At 45.2% G+C, this 22,209-nt stretch overlaps 1 protein-coding gene across 1 annotated transcript in view; it reads right to left on the bottom strand.

Moving 5' to 3' along the window:
* The window catches only part of CHRNA6 (cholinergic receptor nicotinic alpha 6 subunit), a 219,466-nt gene extending 198,337 nt beyond the window's left edge, over positions 1–21,129 (bottom strand). The window contains exon 1 of the mRNA XM_078677527.1: positions 20,920–21,129. Coding sequence (XP_078533653.1) covers positions 20,920–20,998 — 79 coding nt within the window. The 5' untranslated portion in view covers positions 20,999–21,129. The remainder of the gene's footprint in view (positions 1–20,919) is intronic.
* Between the last annotated feature and the right edge of the window lie 1,080 nt (positions 21,130–22,209).

Raw genomic sequence — 22,209 nt, 5'->3', positions numbered from 1 at the left:
AGATGCCCTCCGGAATGATTCTCGGCCCCCGCTCCACAGAGGAAGTGTCCAGTTCAAATAGCGCCTCCGGGCGCGCTGTGGCCAGAAGCCGGAAGTGGCCGCAAAGCACCCTGGGAGCTGTAGTCTCAAGCCGCAAGATGGAAGGCGTCAGCGGCGAGACTACAGCGTCAGGAGCCCAGGAGCTACAGGAACCAGCGTCCGCCCGCAGGTAAGATGCCCTCCGGAATGATTCTCGGCCCCCGCTCCACAGAGGAAGTGTCCAGTTCAAATAGCGCCTCCGGGCGCGCTGTGGCCGGAAGCCGGAAGTGGCCGCAAAGCACCCTGGGAGCTGTAGTCTCAAGCCGCAAGATGGAAGGCGTCAGCGGCGAGACTACAGCGTCAGGAGCCCAGGAGCTACAGGAACCAGCGTCCGCCCGCAGGTAAGATGCCCTCCGGAATGATTCTCGGCCCCCGCTCCACAGAGGAAGTGTCCAGTTCAAATAGCGCCTCCGGGCGCGCTGTGGCCGGAAGCCGGAAGTGGCCGCAAAGCACCCTGGGAGCTGTAGTCTCAAGCCGCAAGATGGAAGGCGTCAGCGGCGAGACTACAGCGTCAGGAGCCCAGGAGCTACAGGAACCAGCGTCCGCCCGCAGGTAAGATGCCCTCCGGAATGATTCTCGGCCCCCCCTATTATTAATTAATTAGAAATACATTACTTCTCACCCTTTACTCCTATAAACCCCACAACCTGCCTAATTTTATTACACAATTACCATAATTAATTATTAATTATTGGTAAACAACTAATTCATCATTAATTACAAATAAATGACTTCCCACCTTTTAACCCTATAAACCCCACAACCTACACATAAAATTTACAAAATAAATTTAAGGCATGATTAACACTATAAAATATAAATGAAATAAATATTAATAAATGAAAAATAATCATTCATTTATTATAATTAATTACTTCCTACCCTATTCCCTTATAAACCCACAACACGCTACGGAACTAAAAATGCACAATTTAATTGAAATAAAATTAATAACTACTAAAAATGTAGCACATATATTAAATAACATAACAATACCCAGACAAAGAGAGCCTGCTAACTTTGTCTGCCCCCACACCCTATAGACCCTAGTTAGAATGCTTCATATATTGATGTTCAGAGTCCTAGACAAGACCTCTCTTAGTTCCAATAGGTATAGGTACATGCAGACGCATGACAAATGCACCTTGTCAATCCGGAAAAACTCCCTTTCCTCAATTTCTATTTCAGAATGAAAAATTCCACCAATGCCAGCATCCCTGGAAAAACGGGACATTTCCCAATTGGCTTTCCTGCTCGCCCTGTCAATGGTGGGATACTTAGTCAACCCCCTCCAAGACCTCCTCGGCATAAACTTTGTCCATAAGACAAAGCACCTGGACCAATTTTCCTTGATTTGTAGCAAATCCTTTTTCATCGCCCTCATTAAAACCACACTCTTCACCTTCACTGGGTCATTTTCCTCTAAGTGAATGATCAGCACATCTGGACACCTGCCACCCTCTATCATACTGTTAAGGCATATTACCAAATCCCTCCAGCGCATCCCACCTTTTCCTTTCCACATAATCAGAAACAAAAGTTTATTCAAATTCAAATTGGCCCCGAAATATCTCTGATGTACTTCCACTTCTGTCTACTTGTTGAAAAAGTGGCCCATCACCCAGATGGCCTCGTCTTCCACCGCAGAACCTGCATGGATCCTGGAAAGAAACAAAAAAGCAGTAAGGTCTTCAAAAAAGGCTGCCCCCTAGCCATATTTCTTTGCCCTATATCCGCACATAGTGCCCATAGAAGTCGGAAAACCAGCGTCCCAAGCCCATAATGTCCTTGCACGTACAACCCAGTGCCCCTGCCTCCATGCCAATGCAAAAGTGATGCATTCCGAATATCAAGGAAGGTCATAACCACCAAGGGGCTGAAACAAGGGTGTGTTTTGGCCCCACATTTATTTAACCTCTTTATGGCGGACCTGGCACAAAAGCTCAATATGATCAACTCCCATCCACCGATTCTGAGCACTATTCATCATTCAAACAAGCCATAAACAAATCAGCAAAATGTCATTCTTTGCTAGTAGACAAAAGCATCTTCAGTAAGAGGAAACACGCCTGGATGGTAATTGGCAACTACAAAACGTGGACCCCAGCGCCAAATTTTGATATTACATTCTCGGCCTTCCGAAAGGCACAACTAATGGCACTGCGTTTGGGCAAATTGTCATCTATTGCAGACCAGCCACCATGAGTGCATAAAGGGCCGAAAGAATGTAGACTATGTGGTTACACTAAAGAGGATTTTATTCATCTAGTCTGCAAGTCCTAAACTGTTAAATGCACGAGTCAGTTTATTAAAAAAACCCTATGAATACCAGAAGAATAAGAACGTGCAGATCTGCGATCATTACTGAATTGTCAACTAATTAAGTTTCTTACTGCACACCAGCAAGCATTAAAAAATAAATAGAGAATAATACTAAACATTGAAAACATTGGAAGGCACGTCAAGGACACCTGAAAAGTATTCCCATTAGGATAGTGGTCTATGTACATTGAAAACATTGGAAGGCACGTCAAGGAAACCTGAAAAGTATTCCCATTAGGATAGTGATCTATGGGCCAACTAACCCTCCCCTTCCCTCTATGTAATTTATCAAGATCGTGGCATTATTTAAGTGATGAATTAAATGTTTACTAGACATTCTGGAGTGTAACAATTGTTGAGGAATGATTTTAAATCAAAATGAATGCACAAAAATCCTTTTTTAATATTGCTTTTCATTGTTCTATGCTGTACTTTTAGAAGTGACATTGTTATGGTTTTAATTAACTGAAACAATAAAACATTGAACCAGCATTCCAAAATCAGCATTGAGCAAACCCATTCTCACAAGAGCTTTTTGCAATACTGAGAGCAGCTGAAAAGCAGTGATCTTCTTCCCAGATCTGTCTGAAAAAAAAACCTGTGCTAGATCCACTGCATGAAGCCCAGCGCACCCCCCACATCACCGGCATTGCCCAGAGTACCCTACCGCATGCAAGACTACACTCTGCACTCTTTGGTCAGTTTTGGAGTAACAAAGCCAGACCTCTTATCTACCCCTGTGGTGAGAAACATTGTTACACAGCACTCCTTCCTGGCCTCTGCCTCACAACAATTCTGACAACCGGAAAGGGTAAAAAACATCCATGATATAAGGACCAAGAACAATCAATATTGACTTCTTGCTTCATACCCGCGGCAACTGCTCCAAAACTCTGCACAGTAGCTGACAAGTTATCGGTCTCCTCATCTGCTCCCCACTCCCTGGTTCTTTTGCCCACCCTTCCAGGCCCTTGCGCCCAATTCGCCCGTTAAAGGAGTATACCCCCACAACAATTTGCCCATGAAGACCATGCCTGCTAGCTTACCTGGGATTGTGACCTGACACAGGGCTTTGTCAATCAAATACAGTATAAACTGAATCACATCCTCTGCCCGCAACCTAACTTCCTCCCTGCACTGCGCCCCTGAAGCCAAGAGCTCCATCAATGCCTGACTGTAAGCTTGCCATGGGCCAATCGTGAAAGGTACCTGCCATCCTGCCCTCTGACATTTCTTTCTCCAATTAATATTGGACAGTCTGCTTGATCTCTTTTGCCAACCTCAATTTATTTACTACCGCTGCACCTACGTGCCCTTGAAACACAAACGAAAACCCCATCTGAACCCCTTACTTAGAATCTTCGCTTAACCAGAATATGAGCCATCTGCATCAAATCCCTGGAACCCCTTCGGTTGCCAGAAAACTGTTGGTGCTGGTGTGGCATCTGTCTGCCTCCTTGCTATTGCCAATAACTTGAGCCCTGTCCTGATGGCCCACTCCAGCCCTGAAACAATTGATCGGTGTGTGGCTACATGTGCACTTGGAGCACTCCTGGTGAAATATGCAGTATTCCCTAGTACTCATCCTTTTTAGGTCTCAGACTGGCGAAAGCAGCGCATGTGCTGCTCTGCCTGCAGAGGCCTTTTTGTTTTGGGATAGATACGATTTCCAGCATGCACGCGGGGAGACAAACGAGACAAAAGATGTGCACGCGGGGATTGGATGCTTTTCTGGCAGCGTGATACACTGGGGACTTTTTTTCGCCACCAGTAAAGGCATCCCCGCGTGCACTTCTTAGGCATGGGCTCGCTCTTCATACAACACGTATGTCTACTTGGTTGCTCTTATTCAATAAAAAGGAGCTACAAATCATCCCTTGATTGGCCTCGGAGTTCTACACATTTACAAACGCGCATCTTCCTCATTAAATATTACATTCCCCTCTGAGACACTGAAATGCAGTTCATTCTGCACCAATGTATTATTGCCTAGAATCCCGGGACCTTCCTCTGCAATCATCATAGTTCATTGAATTCCAAACGACGCTGTCCGGTGACGTGTTTAACACGAGTTGTGCTCTGATTTTTCACGCGCTGAATCTCGCTAGATGTGGTGTTGCGCTTTGACATCAATATTGTATTGTATTGTAATTTTATTGTATAGTGCGCTGCTCTCACTAGAGAGGCCTCGTGGTGCTCTCTCTTGCTAGTCTCGGGCTGTGCGCCTGGAGAGAAGTAAGTGCCGGGAGGACTGTGTCTCATCTCAGGCATTATATGATGCATGTTATCGTGCGACATGAATTGTTCTCACGGTTCAAGTGATCCATATCGTGTCCTCTCACTTGTCTAAATGACGTTGAATGATGCCTTTTAACTCCACATACAAAGTGTTTATATGACGTGTAGCCCTAAGGCGTGTTTTTAAACTACTTTGACGTTTATGAAACGAGAAAATCCCATTCCAACAGGGAAATATCTGAGCACTGTTTGTTTCTCGTGAACTCATTATACGCAGACATTAAAATCTGACAAGCGACACTGAATGCTTCTTTCCGCGCAGTGAAATGCCTGTGCCACGAGCCACAGGCTGAATAAAGGCGGAAGGGATTTGCAGAACGATCCATTTCCATTTAGATCAGTGGCACCTGCAGTGGTGTGCCACTAGGCGGCGCTTAAGTGTCGTTACCTTTCTCGCTGAAGAGCGTCATGCTGGTATAAAAAAATATTTTATTATTGGGATTGTATTTACATAGTGCTTAGTACCGCTGAGGCGTCAAGTAGCACGCTACTTCGGAACCCTAAGTGGATTTGTGGCTGATTAGTACAAGGAAACAGAAGTTGTTGATTGGAGTGGTGGACATGCAAGTCTGTTAATTGGATTGAATAGAATATAGGAAGAAGAGTCTAGATGCTAGAAGGTGTTATTAGTGAGACTGTTGAAGTAAAGTGAGGTTTGAGATGAGTCGGAGAGGATATAGGATGAGACAGTAGAGAGCTGATTTCTTTTTTTGTGTACAGTGTTTTTATGTTTAAAATAATAAGTATATTGATATATAGCTACATAAAAAGTATACATGTATATGAAAAATAATAAAGATATATAAAGTTGTAATAATATTGTTAATTTAAATTATTGGATAAAATACCAGTGGAAAAAAATACTGTTTCGCGTAAAATCTGTTTGTATTCCAGTTTCTAAGAGTTGGGAACCAAGACTACAAACTCATGTTTGGTGCCCAACCTTAGCCTTTAATATTGCTGTAGCCTGGAAAAGCTCTACATTTCATGCTATTATAAAAAAAATTAAAAACACAATTTTAGTCATCCTTTAGCATTCTCCAAATCCTAAGCGGCCCGTGCCTTAAATATAAAAATTAGAAGTGCAGGTACTCACTATCCAGAGTACCTGTTTGCTGCTGATAAGAGCTGGCACTCTCTCATTTTTTTTAAAAGCCATCTTTATTAGCATTTTCAGCACACACTTTACAGTGGCTTTGCCAGCTCATGCCAGCCGGACAGGCCTCTCAATCTGAATCACGCTTCCAATATAATCTCTGATATCATGTTCAGCTGTTTCTGCGTACTCTTGAGTTACATGTCCTTAAAATGTTTTAAAAAATCTGACAAAAACATAAACAATACGCCAAACTTGCAGTCGTCATGTTCTGTATACCTCTTGATGGCGGAAGTGTTCAGTTATCCTGTGATTCGGGAGCCCCGTACATGCATTCCCTTGTTTAGTTTAGTTTACTAAACTAAACTTTAATAAACTAAACATTCCCCTTGTCTATTAACAATGATCACCTCTTGGATTCAAGCCCAAAGAATGTATTTGCACTACAGTCACCAGGCTCTCCATGTGTGAGTCACTCCTGGACAGGGAAGGGTGCACTCAGTCTCTTGGTCAGCGCTGTGTGCACTCTCCCAATAAAGGCACTGACTACATCAGTGAAGATATTCTCCCTTTCAAATTAAATCACATGTATTCAGTGCTGGACAGCACCTGCCCATTTAAAGCACTGTGTGGCGCGATGATGCTGTGAACAGAGCCGCGTTTGAGAGTCAGTACAGACTTCTGCCGGTGGTGAATACAGTCCAGTCCAGAATAAATAAATAAACTCCAGAAGTTGAAAAGGGTTGTTTGTAAGGATTGGTGGCCATTTTTAGGTGTGGCTTCAGGTGAGGGTTTACCTGATGTTACCATTTCTTTACTTCAAACTATAATGTGATTGGATCAGCAAGGCTCTCTGCATCCCTGGAATCTTCCAAGTGTGTGAAATTATGGCAAGTGTGCTATGATAAATGCGCCAGAATCTTGCTCGGCTTGCAGCTGCCAAAATTTGTGTCTAGAATGTGTTACACGGACATGCCGATAAACGGGCTCAAATGTTATGATAACCTTGATGGCTCAGCACTCATTGTACAGACTGGGGGCACGATGATTGTCTAGAAATGTCGAAAAACAAACCTTTTCTCATGTATTAGACATTTGTGAAAACGAACTTGCAAAAACAACTAAGCAGTGTCGTGTGCAAAAGCAGCACAAGGTAAAAATGGTGTTTAAACTTCTAATAAGCCATGCTAACATAACATGCACGCAAAAGGAGGCCCCAAACCATACTACACCCTCCCTTGTTCGGGGAATGCACAATAACTGGGGCAAAGTTAATAGAACGCAGAGTTCAATTTCGAATGAGACAGAACCAAGTTCAAGAATTTTGCCAAACTTGAGAATTGGAAATAAAATAATCAAAGCAACCAAGTCACTGAAACCACTCACGGGCGGTCATGGTGTGAAAAAAAGTAGAATTTAGAAGGAAAAAATATTCACGAGTCCAGTACGTATATATGAAGCAGAAAAAAAATCTGCACTTCAATCCAACAAAGTATAAGCACCATATGGTGCAACTGCCTCCAATAGGAAGTCGTTGTTATCATCCATGAACATTTCAGCCATCCAATTAAGTAAAGGGAAAGAACAGACATGTTCCTCGATTGCCGGAGCCTCTAGTACCAACAGAGGACAACTCGGGCTTACTTTAAGATAAATGCGCGCCAGAAAGTCATTGGCCTCATTCCAAATGTTCCAATTGCCTAGAACCCCATGTCCCGCTGCCCAGTCCATAATCCCAGCACTAGAACAATGTAGTTCATGAGCAACTAAGGGACTCATTAGTAGATTAGAACCCAGGTCAGGAGACACCGTGTTGCAGAGACACAAATCCAGGGCCCACTCAAATCCACATTCCAGCCAATGGAAAACAGGCTGCACACAAGTGAAGAATGAGAACCGGAAAGAGAAACCATACGCCACAGTCAGAATCGCCAGAGGCAGCGATCCATAGTATTCCAGCATCCGTTTACGAAGGAGGAGCAGCCGGGACAGTTCGTCGTGGGGCACAGATTGAGCATCCATTTTGTAGTAAACAAATTAATAGCAGTATGCCCGCACCTAAAGAAAGGAGCAACGGGAAACCGCCAAAGACACTCAAAAAAAGCGGATAAAAAAATGCAGGGATCACACCAAATATAGTTTGAAACGAGGTCACAAGGCCAGAGCATACTACTTTAAAAAAATGTGCCAGGCCTGTAGTCGATGAGGCATTCAAAATTGTTTGAATCAAAGCACGGAAATGCAGGGGCAGGTCTGTGTTTAATAAGGCATTTACCTCAGTACGAGTGTTTTCAACGTGAAGGACGAATGTCTCACGTGCAGATGTAAGGGGAACTTCCTTCTGGGACAAAAGAGCTCTTATTCGGCTCATCTTGTTGAACTCTGCTTTCAAGGTCGGAATAGAAGGCCAGATGGAAACATCGAGCCTCCCATGTGGAGGAGGAAACAAGACATTCTTACAACAAATTACGCACTGGGAAACCGTAACGATAAAAGGAATACCGGCAAGCATACCACAACAATCTTCATTATTTAATAACAAATAACTACCATTAGCAAGCAATGTGAATGTCGGTGTAATGGCCGGGACTGGAGTGCCTTTTACAACACATCCACGGTTCGGTGCAAGTATATTACAAGAACCGCGCAATTGCTGATTTCTGATCACTAAAGAGTGATCTGGTGTGGTGGTGCGATCCTCTCCATTTAAATAAACTTCCTTTCCTTCCCTCAAACACCTGTATGTGAATGGGAGATTCCAGACTTCATGAAGATAGGCACCACCCAGGGGCTCAAGCCTGCCTATTGCATAGTGTTTCATGTAGGACTCAAACTTGAAAAGGGGAAAAGGTAAAGTTATCAACCCATGGATGAGCCAAACTGCTGAATTGGATTCTGCTACCGAAAAAGGTAATGGTTCTAACTTTTCAATACGCAACAGTGAAAACGTGGCATCTTTCATTGACATAAATTGCTGTTTAACAGTCAAATTGAAAGGCAGAAATAACAAACTCGTGTTCATGTAATCCCATGGAACTCAGCCATCTTTTAACGTTTGATGCAAACTGCATAACAGACCGCAATTGATTTTGTCCATGATACAATACTGCAACATCTTCCTGCACAATATTAACCACATATGATACAATATTATCTAATGTGTAAATTCTGGAAGAAAGGGTATAAATGCTATTATCTACAATGGCAAGCACATTTTCTAAATTGGCCTAGAAAGCAGCTTCATTTTGGGACAGCTTCCAAACCTCCATTAAGTAGCATATATCCATCTTTTCGGTCGGCCTGCTGAAGGACCTTTAACAAAATCATTTAAGTCAACGGTGTCAGTGAGTTTCGATAAATGTAGCTTTACAGACGCTAAGGATGAAAGTCTGAGCCAACTCTGGCAGAATTTGCCTACAGAATAGGTGGTGACTGAATGTTGAGTCTGAAAGTGTGGATCAACTCTACCCTCTGTATAGCCAGGGGTCAGACCCAGAAAACGGTGCAGGCAATAATCAGCACTTTTTTGCCATAGCAACCAGCCTTCTGTATTAATGCTGGAAACATCAAAAGAGGAATTACTTAACGGGGCTTGTAAATCACTCAGGGAAGAATTGGTGTAAGTATTCCAATTGGGAAATTGACCTACATTAGGAAACGAGGAAGCATTTAATTTTTTAGAAGTAGCCAATCCAAAGCAGGTGGTTTGTGAAATAGTGTCATTCAGAAACAACATATGGTTTGGGATGAGACATGCACAATGCAAAGCCTCAGTGCCTTGCACTTGCCAACTCTTAGAACCCCAAACAGATTTAAGATCAATAGTATCTTTCCACAGTTCATAGCCCCCAACAGCCAACTGGTCAATAAAGGACTTCGAATATAGTAATTTAGTGTGGATAAGTCTAACCTTGGAAGAGGACTTCTCAGTCATCTTAAAATAAAATGCATTAGGGTTTGATTGATTGAAATCAGTAAAATAAGAAAACGTTTTCAAAAATGTTTTCGAGCTGCCTTCCACAGGTGTGGGACAGTGCTCCCACTGTGTGTAGGTAACCATATTTCTAAATGAATTTGTCTTATGCAGAAAGTGATTGCCAAAGTGCTGGTAACCATACACGTCACCATAATTCGCAGATTCCAAATATAAATCTTCAGCATCGAAAGCAGCATAGTATTTCAAATCAGAAAACAAAGCCTCTACGCCTTAACATCCCAATCATCAGAGCGAATATTTTGTTTAACCACATCCCCATAGAAACACGGAGTACATTGTGAACATTAATAGCCTCTGTGGACCCATGTATCTGGTACTTTACAGCATCCCATACAATCCCATCTAAAATGGGCCAAGCAGTTATATTCACAAATGTCTGGTCCCTCTTCATGATGTGCGAAGAGGAGTGGAGAGCCAAAGTTCCATCAATCATTTTAATTGAAGGTCGTTCTTGAACTTAGTGTCCATTGATAAAACGGAAAAAATATACCACAAATACTATGGACATGGGCAAAAAATTGCAATAAGCACCAGCCAAATATAAGTCCAGGGATGAATCAAAAAATGTTTCTTAAACCAGGTAGCAAAAATCGAAACTTTTGAAGGGGACTTGGATGTGGAAGAGCCAGTGTCAAATGAAAAACAGGATTGATTAGCCACACGGGTCTCCAAATCAGGCATAGACAAGTCAGTGGGGTAAGTATATTCAGTGTCATTAAGAGGATCACCAGCAGGTTGACTCAATAAAGGATTTCTAAGTGGACTCATTTCAACGGCAACATCAGGCCCGATGGCAGGATCCAGGGCCAAAACAGAGTGTCGCACCATTGCTGGACACGAACCCGCAGACGTCATACAATAGAGAATCGGCCACCCTGTGTGGTTTAACATTGTCAATGGAAATGTACATGTTCCCCTTTCGCCTAGGAAGAGGTGGTAAGATGACTGTTCTTGTACCCTGCACACCAAGGGGCCGATTATGATCGCGGACGGACACTGAGGAGGAGGGAACATCTGCATGGGCTGCGGCGTTCCCTCCTGTACGATTAGGATGTGACCGCCACCCTGGCGGTCACATCCTCTATTACTTACATTGCGGCGGGTGCGGCTTCAAGCTGCACCCGCAGCAATGTAAAAAATGCAGGTGTTGCATTTGTATGCAGAAAGAGGCAGGCACCGCGCGGTGCCTGCCGCTTTCCGCAAACAAATGCAGGGGGGTACCATAGGTACCCCCCATGTGCACCCCCCACCCCCACTTCACCTAGGGGGCCCGCAACGGGCCCCCGCAGTGATGTTACACATGCTTTTCCACGGCAGAAAAGCCGCCGCGGAAAAGCATGTTTCCCATCCCATCCTAATCTGGCTGACGTTGTCTGAGAGACACCGTCACCATATTAGAGCTTTTCTGCCGCGGTTGTAAGCCAACCGCGGCGGAAAAGCAGCGGACGGAAACCAGGACCCACCAGCCATCCTAATGTGGCGGTGGGTCTTTGGTGGGTCCGCAGCGGATTTTCCGCATCCTCCGGGCCGGCGGTGGCTTCCGCCGGCCCAGAGGATGCAGAAAATCCGCTATCCTAATAAGCCCCCAAGTACGGCAACTGGAGCTCGATAGGAAGGACCAAATTATTTCTTGTTGTCGATCTTTTCTCGTACCAGTTCTCCAACTTGGGGTAGCCAGCCGACTACCGGAATCTGCAACGCAGCTTCGGACGTGGAGGGCAAGTGTTCCTTTGCAAGACTGTCTCTGGTCTTTTGTAATTTCTGCAAAACATTAGAATGTTCATCTACCTCAAAGGATGCGGCTCCCGCCGCCATGTATAGACCATCAAGGTTCGGGACAAACATTTTGATGCCAAAGAGCATTTTGTATGGGGTCCACCCACCCAGAGACCTTCTAGGGAGATTATTTAGTGCACGTTGAACGCTATTGAGATGGGTTAGCCAGTCTCTGTCAGCACCTAAAACATTTGCTGTCAAGGACTGCTTTAAGTAACGGTTCATTCGCTCCACATCACTATTACCCTCAGGTCGGTATGGAGATGAAAATTTGACCTGGACCCCCAATGAAGCCATGGCATCCTTGTACGCCTTAAAGGCGAACAAACGCTGGACCCTGGTCCGAATGGAAGGTACCACACGCAAAAATTCCCACAAAGACACGCAAATCCCTTACGACAGTTCTAGAATCAGCGCTCCTTTGAGGCCACACCCAGACAAAGCGCGTGCAAGAGTCAACTGAAACTAAAATGTACTTATACGCAGTATCAGAGGAGAAGGGACCGCAGTGATCCAAATAAACACACGCAAGTGGTTTATTAGAGATGTACAACTGAGTTTGGGGCGGGCGTGCAGCAGGGGAAGGTATAATTTGCTGACAAATGCCACATTGAAGGACAAAATCATGTGTCTGTATGTACAAACCCTGCCACCAATATCTTTGCTAGAGAAGAGAAACAGTAGCTGAGAGGCCGGAGTGCACCGAAGCCATTCCGGCGTGTGCTGCTGTGATCAAAACCTGTCTGCGGTCCGCATTGGGTATCAACCTGTCACCAACGTCATTAATTCTCACATAAAGAACTTTATCAGGACTTACATGATAAGAGTATTTAGAAGGGAAACCCTTAGGGTAATTACCTCCCTTCTCTGTTGCAGCAATAGCTGCCAAGATGTCATCATCAATCTTACTTTTGGAACGCGTAACCCCTGCTATTGCATATGTTGCAACTGCTGTCTTCACAGCTTCATCAGCTAGACAGTTGCCAACAGCGTGAACCCGAACACGCTGATGACCCAGAGTATGAATTACAAAGACAAGAGGGAGCCGTTCTTTAAGCTCAGCCACTCGAACCCAGATCATTTTATGCTTTATAGTGCCACCCTTGGAGTCACGATGATCATTTTGAGTCCAAAAGGGTAGATTGTCATTGTAAAACTGAACACAGTAATAAGAGTCACTCACAATAAGAGTAGTCACACTGAGGTCTGCGTACTCTAATGCAAGCATAAGAGCACGGAGCTCTGCCAACTGGGTGGTACAGTCCCCTAATGTCTGTGTATGCACGACATCGGACTTGAATTCACCATCCACCATAGTACCAACCACAATTGCGCAGGCCGAGGAATATGCATGCTTTGAACCCGTAGCCGCTTGCGCGCTTCCGTCAGTGTAAATGATACAACAGAAATCCTCAAGTGGGCGCATAGTCAGAGGAGCAGGAAGAACAAATTCATACTGCAAGAACTCCTGAGTCTGCAAAGAGGAATCAAAAATAAACGTGACATCCGGGGATGTCATAGATGTGGCCCATTGTATCCACTGAGGGTGCAAAGTTTTTGAATTCGGTACACTGGCTTTCGTCACTGCCTCCAAGGCAGGATACGGAGTAACAACCAAAATGTGTTTTCCCTGCAACAGTGCACGTTCCTTTAGAATCGCCATTTGCACTGCTGTCAAAACTTTTTCCACAGTGGAAAACCGCAATTCAGCTGAAGTGTACAAGTGTGACTTGTAAGCGATAGGGACTGTGTTGCCCTCATTAAAAGTGAGGTACGTGAAACCCACCGCCCCTGGCACGATTCTTATCACCAGGTTGGTGTGGTTATCACGAGTTGACAAGAATTTAGATTCAAGAAGATCAGCCTGCAAAGATTGCAACATGGCTGAATGTTCTGGCAGCCAGCACGATTTGGAAAAAGTAGGTTGTATGAATGCATAAAGCGGTTTGATACGCTGGGCCTATTCTGGAATGTGGTACGACCAGATTCAAAAAGCCCAGTAACGATTGTAATTTTTTCAGTGTTGTGGGAGCTCGCAAAAGTGTGCATTTCTCTAGGAAATGTGGAGCCATACCTCGACCTTAGTTGTTGAGCTCGTAGCCCAGGAACAACACTGTGTACTCTGCAATGTGTGATTTTGCAAAGTTAAATTTATAGCGTGTGTCCGCAAAACAGTAAACTATGCGAAGTACACGGCACAGATGCGGCCATAATTCGTCATCTGTGAGATAAATGTCATCCACATACAAACAAGCATCTGCATCAAGTCTCTCCAAGAGAGAGACAATGCGGGCAGCAAATACGCCTGGACTATTCTTGTAGCCCATCGCCAAACGAAGGAATTGGCGTTGTTTGCCGCCACTGGTAAAAGCCGTTCATTGACTACTAAGAGAGGACAGATTGTGGGCAAAAAAGCCATTGGATATGTCAAGTGTGGTATTAAACCTTTTTCGCACAAGACTATCCACAAGAGCAGAACTGTGAGTATTCTGCACCGCACCTGTACGACAATGAGAGTTTAAGTGGCGGTAATCCAATACCAAACGGTATGAGCCATCCGGCTTGGTCACAGTAAAAAGTGGGTTATTCATCGGAGACACAGACGTTTCAATAACTCCTTGATAATCCAATTGTTTAGGGATCTCTGCAACGGAAGCCTTCGCTTCTCGCCGCATGGGGTATTGGGGTTGAGCCTGTGGCATAGACTGCAAGGGAATCTCATGTTGAGGGGATAATTTGTCTTGTCCCATCCACAATGAGTACGGTACAATGCCGGCGCAAGCGCCTTAGCCCGATCCTCTGCAAACTGCAGAGCCTGCTCCTTTGGCACTATGTGCGCGAAAGCAGGGAGGATTACCTCCTCCCCCTGCGGAGCAGCTAAGACAAAAGGTGGAAGCCAGTCGACCTCCGCCAACAAAATGTCATAGGTAGTAGTCAAATTTTCCCAAAATACCCCTTTTATGGTACGTTCAATGTCACCTTCAATTACAAGGACAATTTCATATAACCTGTCAGGGGGAGCAACTCTAGTGTCAGCTGTCCCAACTACAACAAAAGTGTCAGTCACTGTCACCCTCAGTAGTGGACGCAACGCCTCTCGAATGATGGTAATCTCCACCGCGCTGTCCAGCAGCGTCAGCGCCCTTGTCAGATTCAGAAGCTGCGTTCTCACTATCTGTGGCATATCTCGCTGTTACCGCAACAACTTTCTTCTTTTGAAACTGGGGTCTTTGAAGCGGTGTGTCATCCTGCTTGCCTTTTCCGTCAACCTTTACGAGGCTGATCACGGCTCTGTTGGGCACCTTGTCCTCTGACGCCGCCTTCTTCACCGGTGGCTGTTACCAATGTTTCCTGCAAAGAGCGAGGAGAACGTTGTTCAGGAACCTGAAACCTATCAGGTGACTTGATAGTACTGTGGTCGCGCAACTCGTATGTAAGCTCAGCCGGGGCAGGTGTAGGTGAAGCTGGACAGGACCCTGTTTCTGCTGCTGTTTCCCCTGTTTCTTGTTCTAACTCCAAGTTTGTTTCTGAACTTTTGGGCGGTCATCTTTATCAGATGACGTTTGTTGAGTTTACTGCTGCTTTTCTTTTTTAGCGAAAGGCTTAACACCCAGACTATTATGGCCAACGGTCTTATAAGCCTCTGTAATAATCTTCGGTAACTGACGGGGTTTGTCTGTGTCGGAGACTTTGTGCAAAGCATTAGACACTTGGAAACTTACCGCATCCCCCTTGACATTTGCACGGACGAGATTGCGTACCATATCAAACGCTCTCATGAGTCGCATTTCCAATCCCACAGCCACCTCTGGTCCGTGTTCATCCTGAACACGATTGATCACATAGGGTAGGGCAGTCATTGATGGGGTGCCAAAGCACCTAGTATAGACTGCCGCAAAAATTACACCCCAAGTAGTACATTCATTTATGTTCGGCACTAAGTCTTTCTGCAAACTAATCGTGAGAATCCTGTGTTTCTCCACAGGACTAGTATTCGGGAATACTGCTTCCAGTTGGTCGAATTTTTCAGCAAGCCAAAAAGGCATCTCATCCTTATCCTGGGGACGCTTACCCATGTTCGCATTAACCATAACGGGACTAAGCTTCAGCCCGCCACCTCCAACTGGATGTGCCGCACCACCCGGGGCCCAACCCGGGAGGTTGCAGGAAATGTAAGAAACCAGACCCCTGATAACCGGCACTGCTGAGTCATATAGGGGTCGCAGTTGTATAGCAGTTACCACACCAGCCCGAGGATGCGGGGTGTAAGCAGCTTAAACAGGCCAAGTCACACCTGGAATCAACAACGGCCCTTGTCTGACTTCTGTAATAACGTGTTGGAAGGCACTATTAAACCAAACGTCATGCTGACAAGCAGAAATCAGAATTTCCACTGTCCGATATGGAGCGAAGCCAGCAGGAGCATCAGCAGGGGTGTAAGAGTGAAATACACCCGAAACAGCATCCACCGCAGGAAACTTAACCCATGAGTAGAACAACTCAAACAGGTACACTGCGTCAGCTGAGACTACAAAAACGACTGCCTGACCATTTAAAGAAACGAGGTTGTCCTGCAAATGATTCCGTACAGACACATGACTGTGTGCTGGGATATCAACCGCAGCCATATCGATACAGTAATATAGAAGAACAATGCAATATTTAAAGGCACAACTGGGTTGTAATTCAAAATAGAAAACCGTTTTAAAATATCAAGCTTGAAAGGACCTATGTAACTATAGGTAGGTTTATCCGTCACTACTGTCAACCGGAAACAATAGTGAGGGGGCTGTAGACTGAAATAAGCACTACTTAAGTGTCTCACAATAAGACCACACTCGTTGGCGGCGCCATGTTGCAAAGATTTCTGCTCATACACAGAACTGTGCACAGAGACCTAGGACATTAGTGAATTGTGGTGTACCAGAAACTCACCTCAGTACCTAGAAAACCCCAACCAGCTAGCAATCAGTGTCACATTAGCTCTTCGTTCTATAGCAAAGTAACCAATGATTAGACAACCTAGAACATGTGACTTAGGACCATCTCAGGAATGGTGGGGAAGTGAGAACACTCTTTTGTTATACTCTCATACCAGTCCACAACAGGAGTAATAAAGAAACACGGTAAGGTTAAAATATTTATTTTAACGATGTGATCTCATGCGCAGTATTTTAGCCAACATAAGCAGACATATGATTAAAGATAATATGGTCAGCATGTTTACAATTCCATGAAATGCAAAAGGAGGAATCATATTACAATGATAGTGCAAACAGGTGATATAGCGCCTAGTTTAAACACCCTTCCTATATAGGAACTATGTATTATAAGCTATAGAAGGTCTCTTGAGCTTGTTTTGGGGGACCCCATTACCTGTCCGCTCAGTAAGTGTAAATTACATCTGGATCAGAAATGCTCTCTGCATCCCTGGAATCTTCCAAGTGTGTAAAATTATGGCAAGTGTGCTATGATAAAGGCGCCAGAATCTTGCTCAGCTCGCAGCTGCCAAAATGTTGTGCCTAGAATGTGTTACACGGACATGCCGATAAACAGGCTCACGTTATGATAACCTTGACGGCTCAGCACTCACTGTACAGACTGGGGGCACAATGTATGTCTAGAGATGTCGAAAAACAAACCTTTTCTCATGTATTAGACCTTTGTGAAAACGAACTTGCAAAAACAACTAAGCAGTGTTGTGTGCAAAAGCAGCAACATGTAAAAATGGCGTTTAAACTTCTAATAAGCCACGCTAACATAACATGCACGCAAAAGGAGGCCCCAAACCATACTACACATGTCCACCACATTGTGATCGCTGGAGGCCCTTCTAGATCTTCCAGCAGGAGGGGCCAATGAGGTCATTCCAGACCTTCTTGCATCTGCCTCGTAGAGATACCTTGACGACTTCAGACGAACCGCTTGGTCCCAACCGTCTCTTCGCCTCGGTGCTCTTAAACCACACCCAGCTCTACTGAGTCCAGATATCTTCACTACTCCTGTAACTGCAATAAAGATGACAGGTCTGGTGTTCTGTGCCTCTCCGCCTGCCACTGCACCCCACAATGTACCCCGAGGCTCCCAGATTACCCAGAATACCCTGCCACTGTTAACTTATCCTGTCCCAGCTTCTAATCCCACATCCACCCCATGTCCCTGCTGCTTGCCATCCTCATTCTCTTCGTCCTCCTCCCCACTCCTTTCCAGCATGGCTGCCATTATAGCAAAAGCGGAGTCCCTAACTGCCCCTCCCCCACTGCGCTGTCCTGGCAGCCCTGCAGGGCATCAAAACGTGTTCCGTGTGTACCTCTCCCCTTATCCCCCAACTACTCCTGCATCCCTCTGCTGCTGCAACCCCCCTCCCACGTATTCATCTAGCTACGCCACCATGCCCCTGCCCCCTCCCCTAGCTCACTCCATGATAGCCCAGCCATTTCTGTGGTCTCTCTATATGGCCTTTTCCTGATGGCCCCTGCCCTTTCCCTGATAGGCACCGCAAAAACAACCTATCCCCCCCACTAATCTCTACCACATGGTCCTGAGCTAATTTTTCCCCCTCCTGTCCTTCCTGAAGAAAATACCCTAAGTACCACCCTCCCTGTAATCCACATATGATGCCACCTCCCACTCCTCGCCCCTTTGGGCCTTCCTCAAATGTAATTCCCCAGCTGGAAGAGCAGGGCTGCTGCCTCTGCGCCCTTCCTGGCTTGGCCAGACCCTTCATTTTGCTTGCTGACAGCGGGCAGCTTTGTTGACGCCGCACGCCTCTTTGAACGCGGCTTTCCTGCGGCCCCATGTACTTGCAATTGGTGTAGATGGGCCACATTCCTCATTCACTGGGGAGTGCAGGCAATGCTGGCCGCGTGCATGCTTGCACCCCCAGCCCGGCCCCCTTGCTGCGATGCTGTTCTCCCATGCCCCCCCCCCCCGAAAACACCTACGCGTGCTTGGGCAAAGCAGCCCACCCTGCCCCGTCGCCTTCCCTCCTTTCTTACGCGCACCACAAGGGTCCGCTCTCCTGGTCACAGAGCAGGCCCCTCACACTCACTTCAAGCAGGAATAATGCCACCACGGAGGTACTCCACTTGCGTGGTGGCTAGCATACAATAACTTCTGCGGCCAGTCTGAGTGGGACACAGGCCCTGCCGCTGTACCACTGCTGCTGTATAACCAACTACGAGGTCAAGGCACCCAACCTCCATCAACAAACGCATCACCTCTGATATTTTTCTATCTGCTGCAGACATGATTATCTACAACCAGTACGTCCTCTCACAATACAATACCTTAACAGTTAACGCATGACAATCAAAAATAGCCTACTTGCTCCTGGGCACCAGCCACCAGGTCACCTGAACCTAAAATGGTGACGGAGATTTTAATGGAAAACTAGTTATACATTGGGCTATCTTGGGCTACAAATGTAGCTCAAAAATAAATAGCAGCTCGTAGGCTGCACCACCCTTCCAAACTGCCTGGGGTGCAGACCTCCCGGTGGTCGGCTGCCCCCCAAATCCACATTGTGATGCAAGCCGTTATTTAGGCAGCTGCTCCCAGAGGTTGATGTGGGCTGGATTGGAGGGGAATGATGTGCTCATAATTCATTTATTTGACAAAAAAAGGTTCCCTCACTTTTTGTTAAAATACAACCATTTTGAAACAGTAAAATGCTTTGGCTGAACGAGATGGAGGTCTTCTGCTCTGATGAGCCATGGAAGGGACAGAGAACTAAAGAGGAAACATGGCTTCTCGCCAGGATGCCTGCTACTTCAAAGAAATGTAAATGTGTGGAATAATTGATCTGCACATATAAAGCATCCTTGGAAGCCAGTGTTGACTTTAATTGATGGAACTATTTTAAGCTTCCTAATAACAAAGATGTTTTCTTTTTGAGAGTAACAAAGGCATGTAGTAGTTCATGAAAGAGTACTTCAGTCCTGTAGTAATTTTCTCGTAATGATAAATACTTAGGTGAATCAGCCTTACCTAGTATCATATTCCCTCAACTTTCTCCATCGTATGCTCCTACCATCCAAAATCATACCCCCATCAGCCAATACACAAAAGATCAGGATGAGACACAACTAAAATATTTTTTAGCAAACAGTTTTAAGTTCGAGGTCATGTTCACAGTAAATGTTCAATACTTGAAGAAACCAATGGGGTATATTTACAAACCCCTTTTGCCACTGGAGCGTCACTTTTTTTGACGCTCCAGTGGTGTTGTGCCATTCCCCATATATGTACACGGTGGCTCTGAGCCACTTAGCTTGGCTTAATGCCACCTTGTAAATATGCCCCTTTCCTCAGCCGTCCACAACTGTAAAGGGACGTGAAATGGGTGTTGCTGTGGGCGTTCCACCACAAACTTATTGCTTTTTGACGCTGCGCAGAATACAAGGCTGAAACTAAGGCTGGTGCTACAATGGCGATACGAGGAGAAATTATTAATTTCCACTCGTTTTTTGGTCTTTCCATGTGTGCTGCAGCACACATAGAAAGAGCAAATCACCATGAATGATTTTTTAGGAGCAGGAAGGTATCCCTTTTCTGAACAATAGCCCCTGCAGCGCAGGCACTCTTGTAACATGGCTGCAGGGTACCTGCGCTGGAATTGGCAGTTTTTTTGCACCAGCGCTAGGGGAAACACAGGGGTGCGTCTCATATTTGTAAATATGGCATATCCCTGCACTGTAAAAAGGTAGGAGCACAGTGTCACCAAATTTAGCGCAGCCCCACTCACGGACATTTGTTTGTAAATATGCCCGTAAGTGTTCTATCATATGTAAAAGTAAAACAATTTATATCAAAATTCCCCATTGTGGGCTTTACATGCTGAAATATTATTGAAGTTTATTTCACAAAAGTAAATTTCCATATACAATTGGACTCGGTGTTCCAAAGTGTAAACATTATGCTCTCTTATTTTTTTCAGTACTAAATCTAAAACACCCAGAAGCACATTAACTTTAAGAATTATACAAGGTTCGCAAGATATCATTTTTTGGGAGTTGCAGTAGATCAGAGACCTGCCCTCAACGAGCCAAAGACTGAATGATCACAAAGTCTGTCCCTGTGACTCCTTTGAAGAGAGCATCCCTGAAATGTATTTCGAAGGTAAAGGGTTCTGCATTTAAACATACATTTGAAGTAATGTAACTAAGAACGGTCTTCCACCCAGATCAGTCACCTGGAAGACTTCCAGAGCCTGTGAGGAAAAAAAACAGCAACCTAAGTCTGAAGTAAAATAAACCGATGCACCTAAAGCTAAAAACACAAACAAGTTATATTCATACAGCTTATAAAAGATAACTGGAAATGCACGTGCCTCAACTTGAGAGCTACTTGCCTTTCAAGAGGGCTAGCAGGAGGCATGTCCTCGCCAGCATCCCACCGCACAGCAATCCAAAACAGTCCCGAGTGAACATTTTCCGGAAAAGCCCCTTCCTTCCGTGAAAGAGAAAACAACAATGAGCAGGCTGCACGAGCAAGCACTAGAAAGTAGAAAAGTAAATAATTAATGGCCCCACGAGAAGGTGTTCACCCGCTCGTGCGATTAAATCCTCTTTCCTTTTGCTGGGGCAATGGCTGTAAATGTTTTTAGTCGACGGACCACCAGTGGCGGGAAGACGGAAGGATCTCCGCCTCCTCTTGCTATGGACCGAAAATACGAATAAACATCTGCGTCAGACCCTGCCTGCAGTTCGCAACGAATGCCGCGCATCAGTAGAAAGAGGCGCAGATCCTCCAGAGAGCGGAACCACTGAGGGGCAGCCTGCTGCCTTGTATCCTCGTCTGCAGCTTACTCCGGCAGCTGTCGCCCCCTCCGCGCCCCCTACACACGCGCGCACGCTCGAGAACACCACGCGTGATTACACCACAGGCCTTTCTTTCCACTAGAAAGCCGTCCTACATGTGCCAGTTACCACTGGAGTTCGCCACATTTCATTAGCAATATATTTTTATATAATGGAAAGGGAAAGAAAGCTTCATAACCCGCAGGAGGCAGGGTGATGCCTCTGACACGGGAAGCCTGTGGAGCCTGTGTTCCAGAGGCCACATATTCGGATTACTCCAGCATAGGCTGAGGCTTAATGTCATCGGTGTTTCCCTGGGTGGGAGGAGCTTTCTTTCCAATGGACCCGCTACCGCCACTCTGTTTGGACTTAACCCATTTGTTAATTCATTCTATACTGGACATAAAGAAGAGTTGATTTCTCTCGACAGAAAGAATAGCATTATTATCCCGGTCCGCAGAGTCGTATATCGAATTGAAACACTTCTACATTTCCCTCAGATACATACACTTTAAAGATATTTCCAGATCCTAAAAGTCTTTTTTAGAAGGAATGAAAATCATTTAAAAGGCCAGCCTGGCTACACATCCTTCTCCTTCATTATCCAGGGCTTTTGGCATATCTTTATCTCAAATTTCAAAGGGAAAATAAATTGCTTTGCAAATTTCTTCATGGCATCAAAGTGAGAAAAAGACACACTTAACAGCACAAATTAACTATAAATGGGACAATGCCATCTCTGAATAACCCTACTGAACTGCATTATAATATTTAATTGGGTCAGAGTCTCTTTGGGTACTCCCATCCCACATAAAGGCATTGCTCTGAGAATGGTGTTTCCA

Source organism: Lissotriton helveticus, chromosome 2_1, assembly GCF_964261635.1.
Source record: "Lissotriton helveticus chromosome 2_1, aLisHel1.1, whole genome shotgun sequence".
In the NCBI taxonomy this organism is placed as follows: domain Eukaryota; kingdom Metazoa; phylum Chordata; class Amphibia; order Caudata; family Salamandridae; genus Lissotriton; species Lissotriton helveticus.
This window is presented reverse-complemented; position numbering and strand designations above follow the sequence as displayed.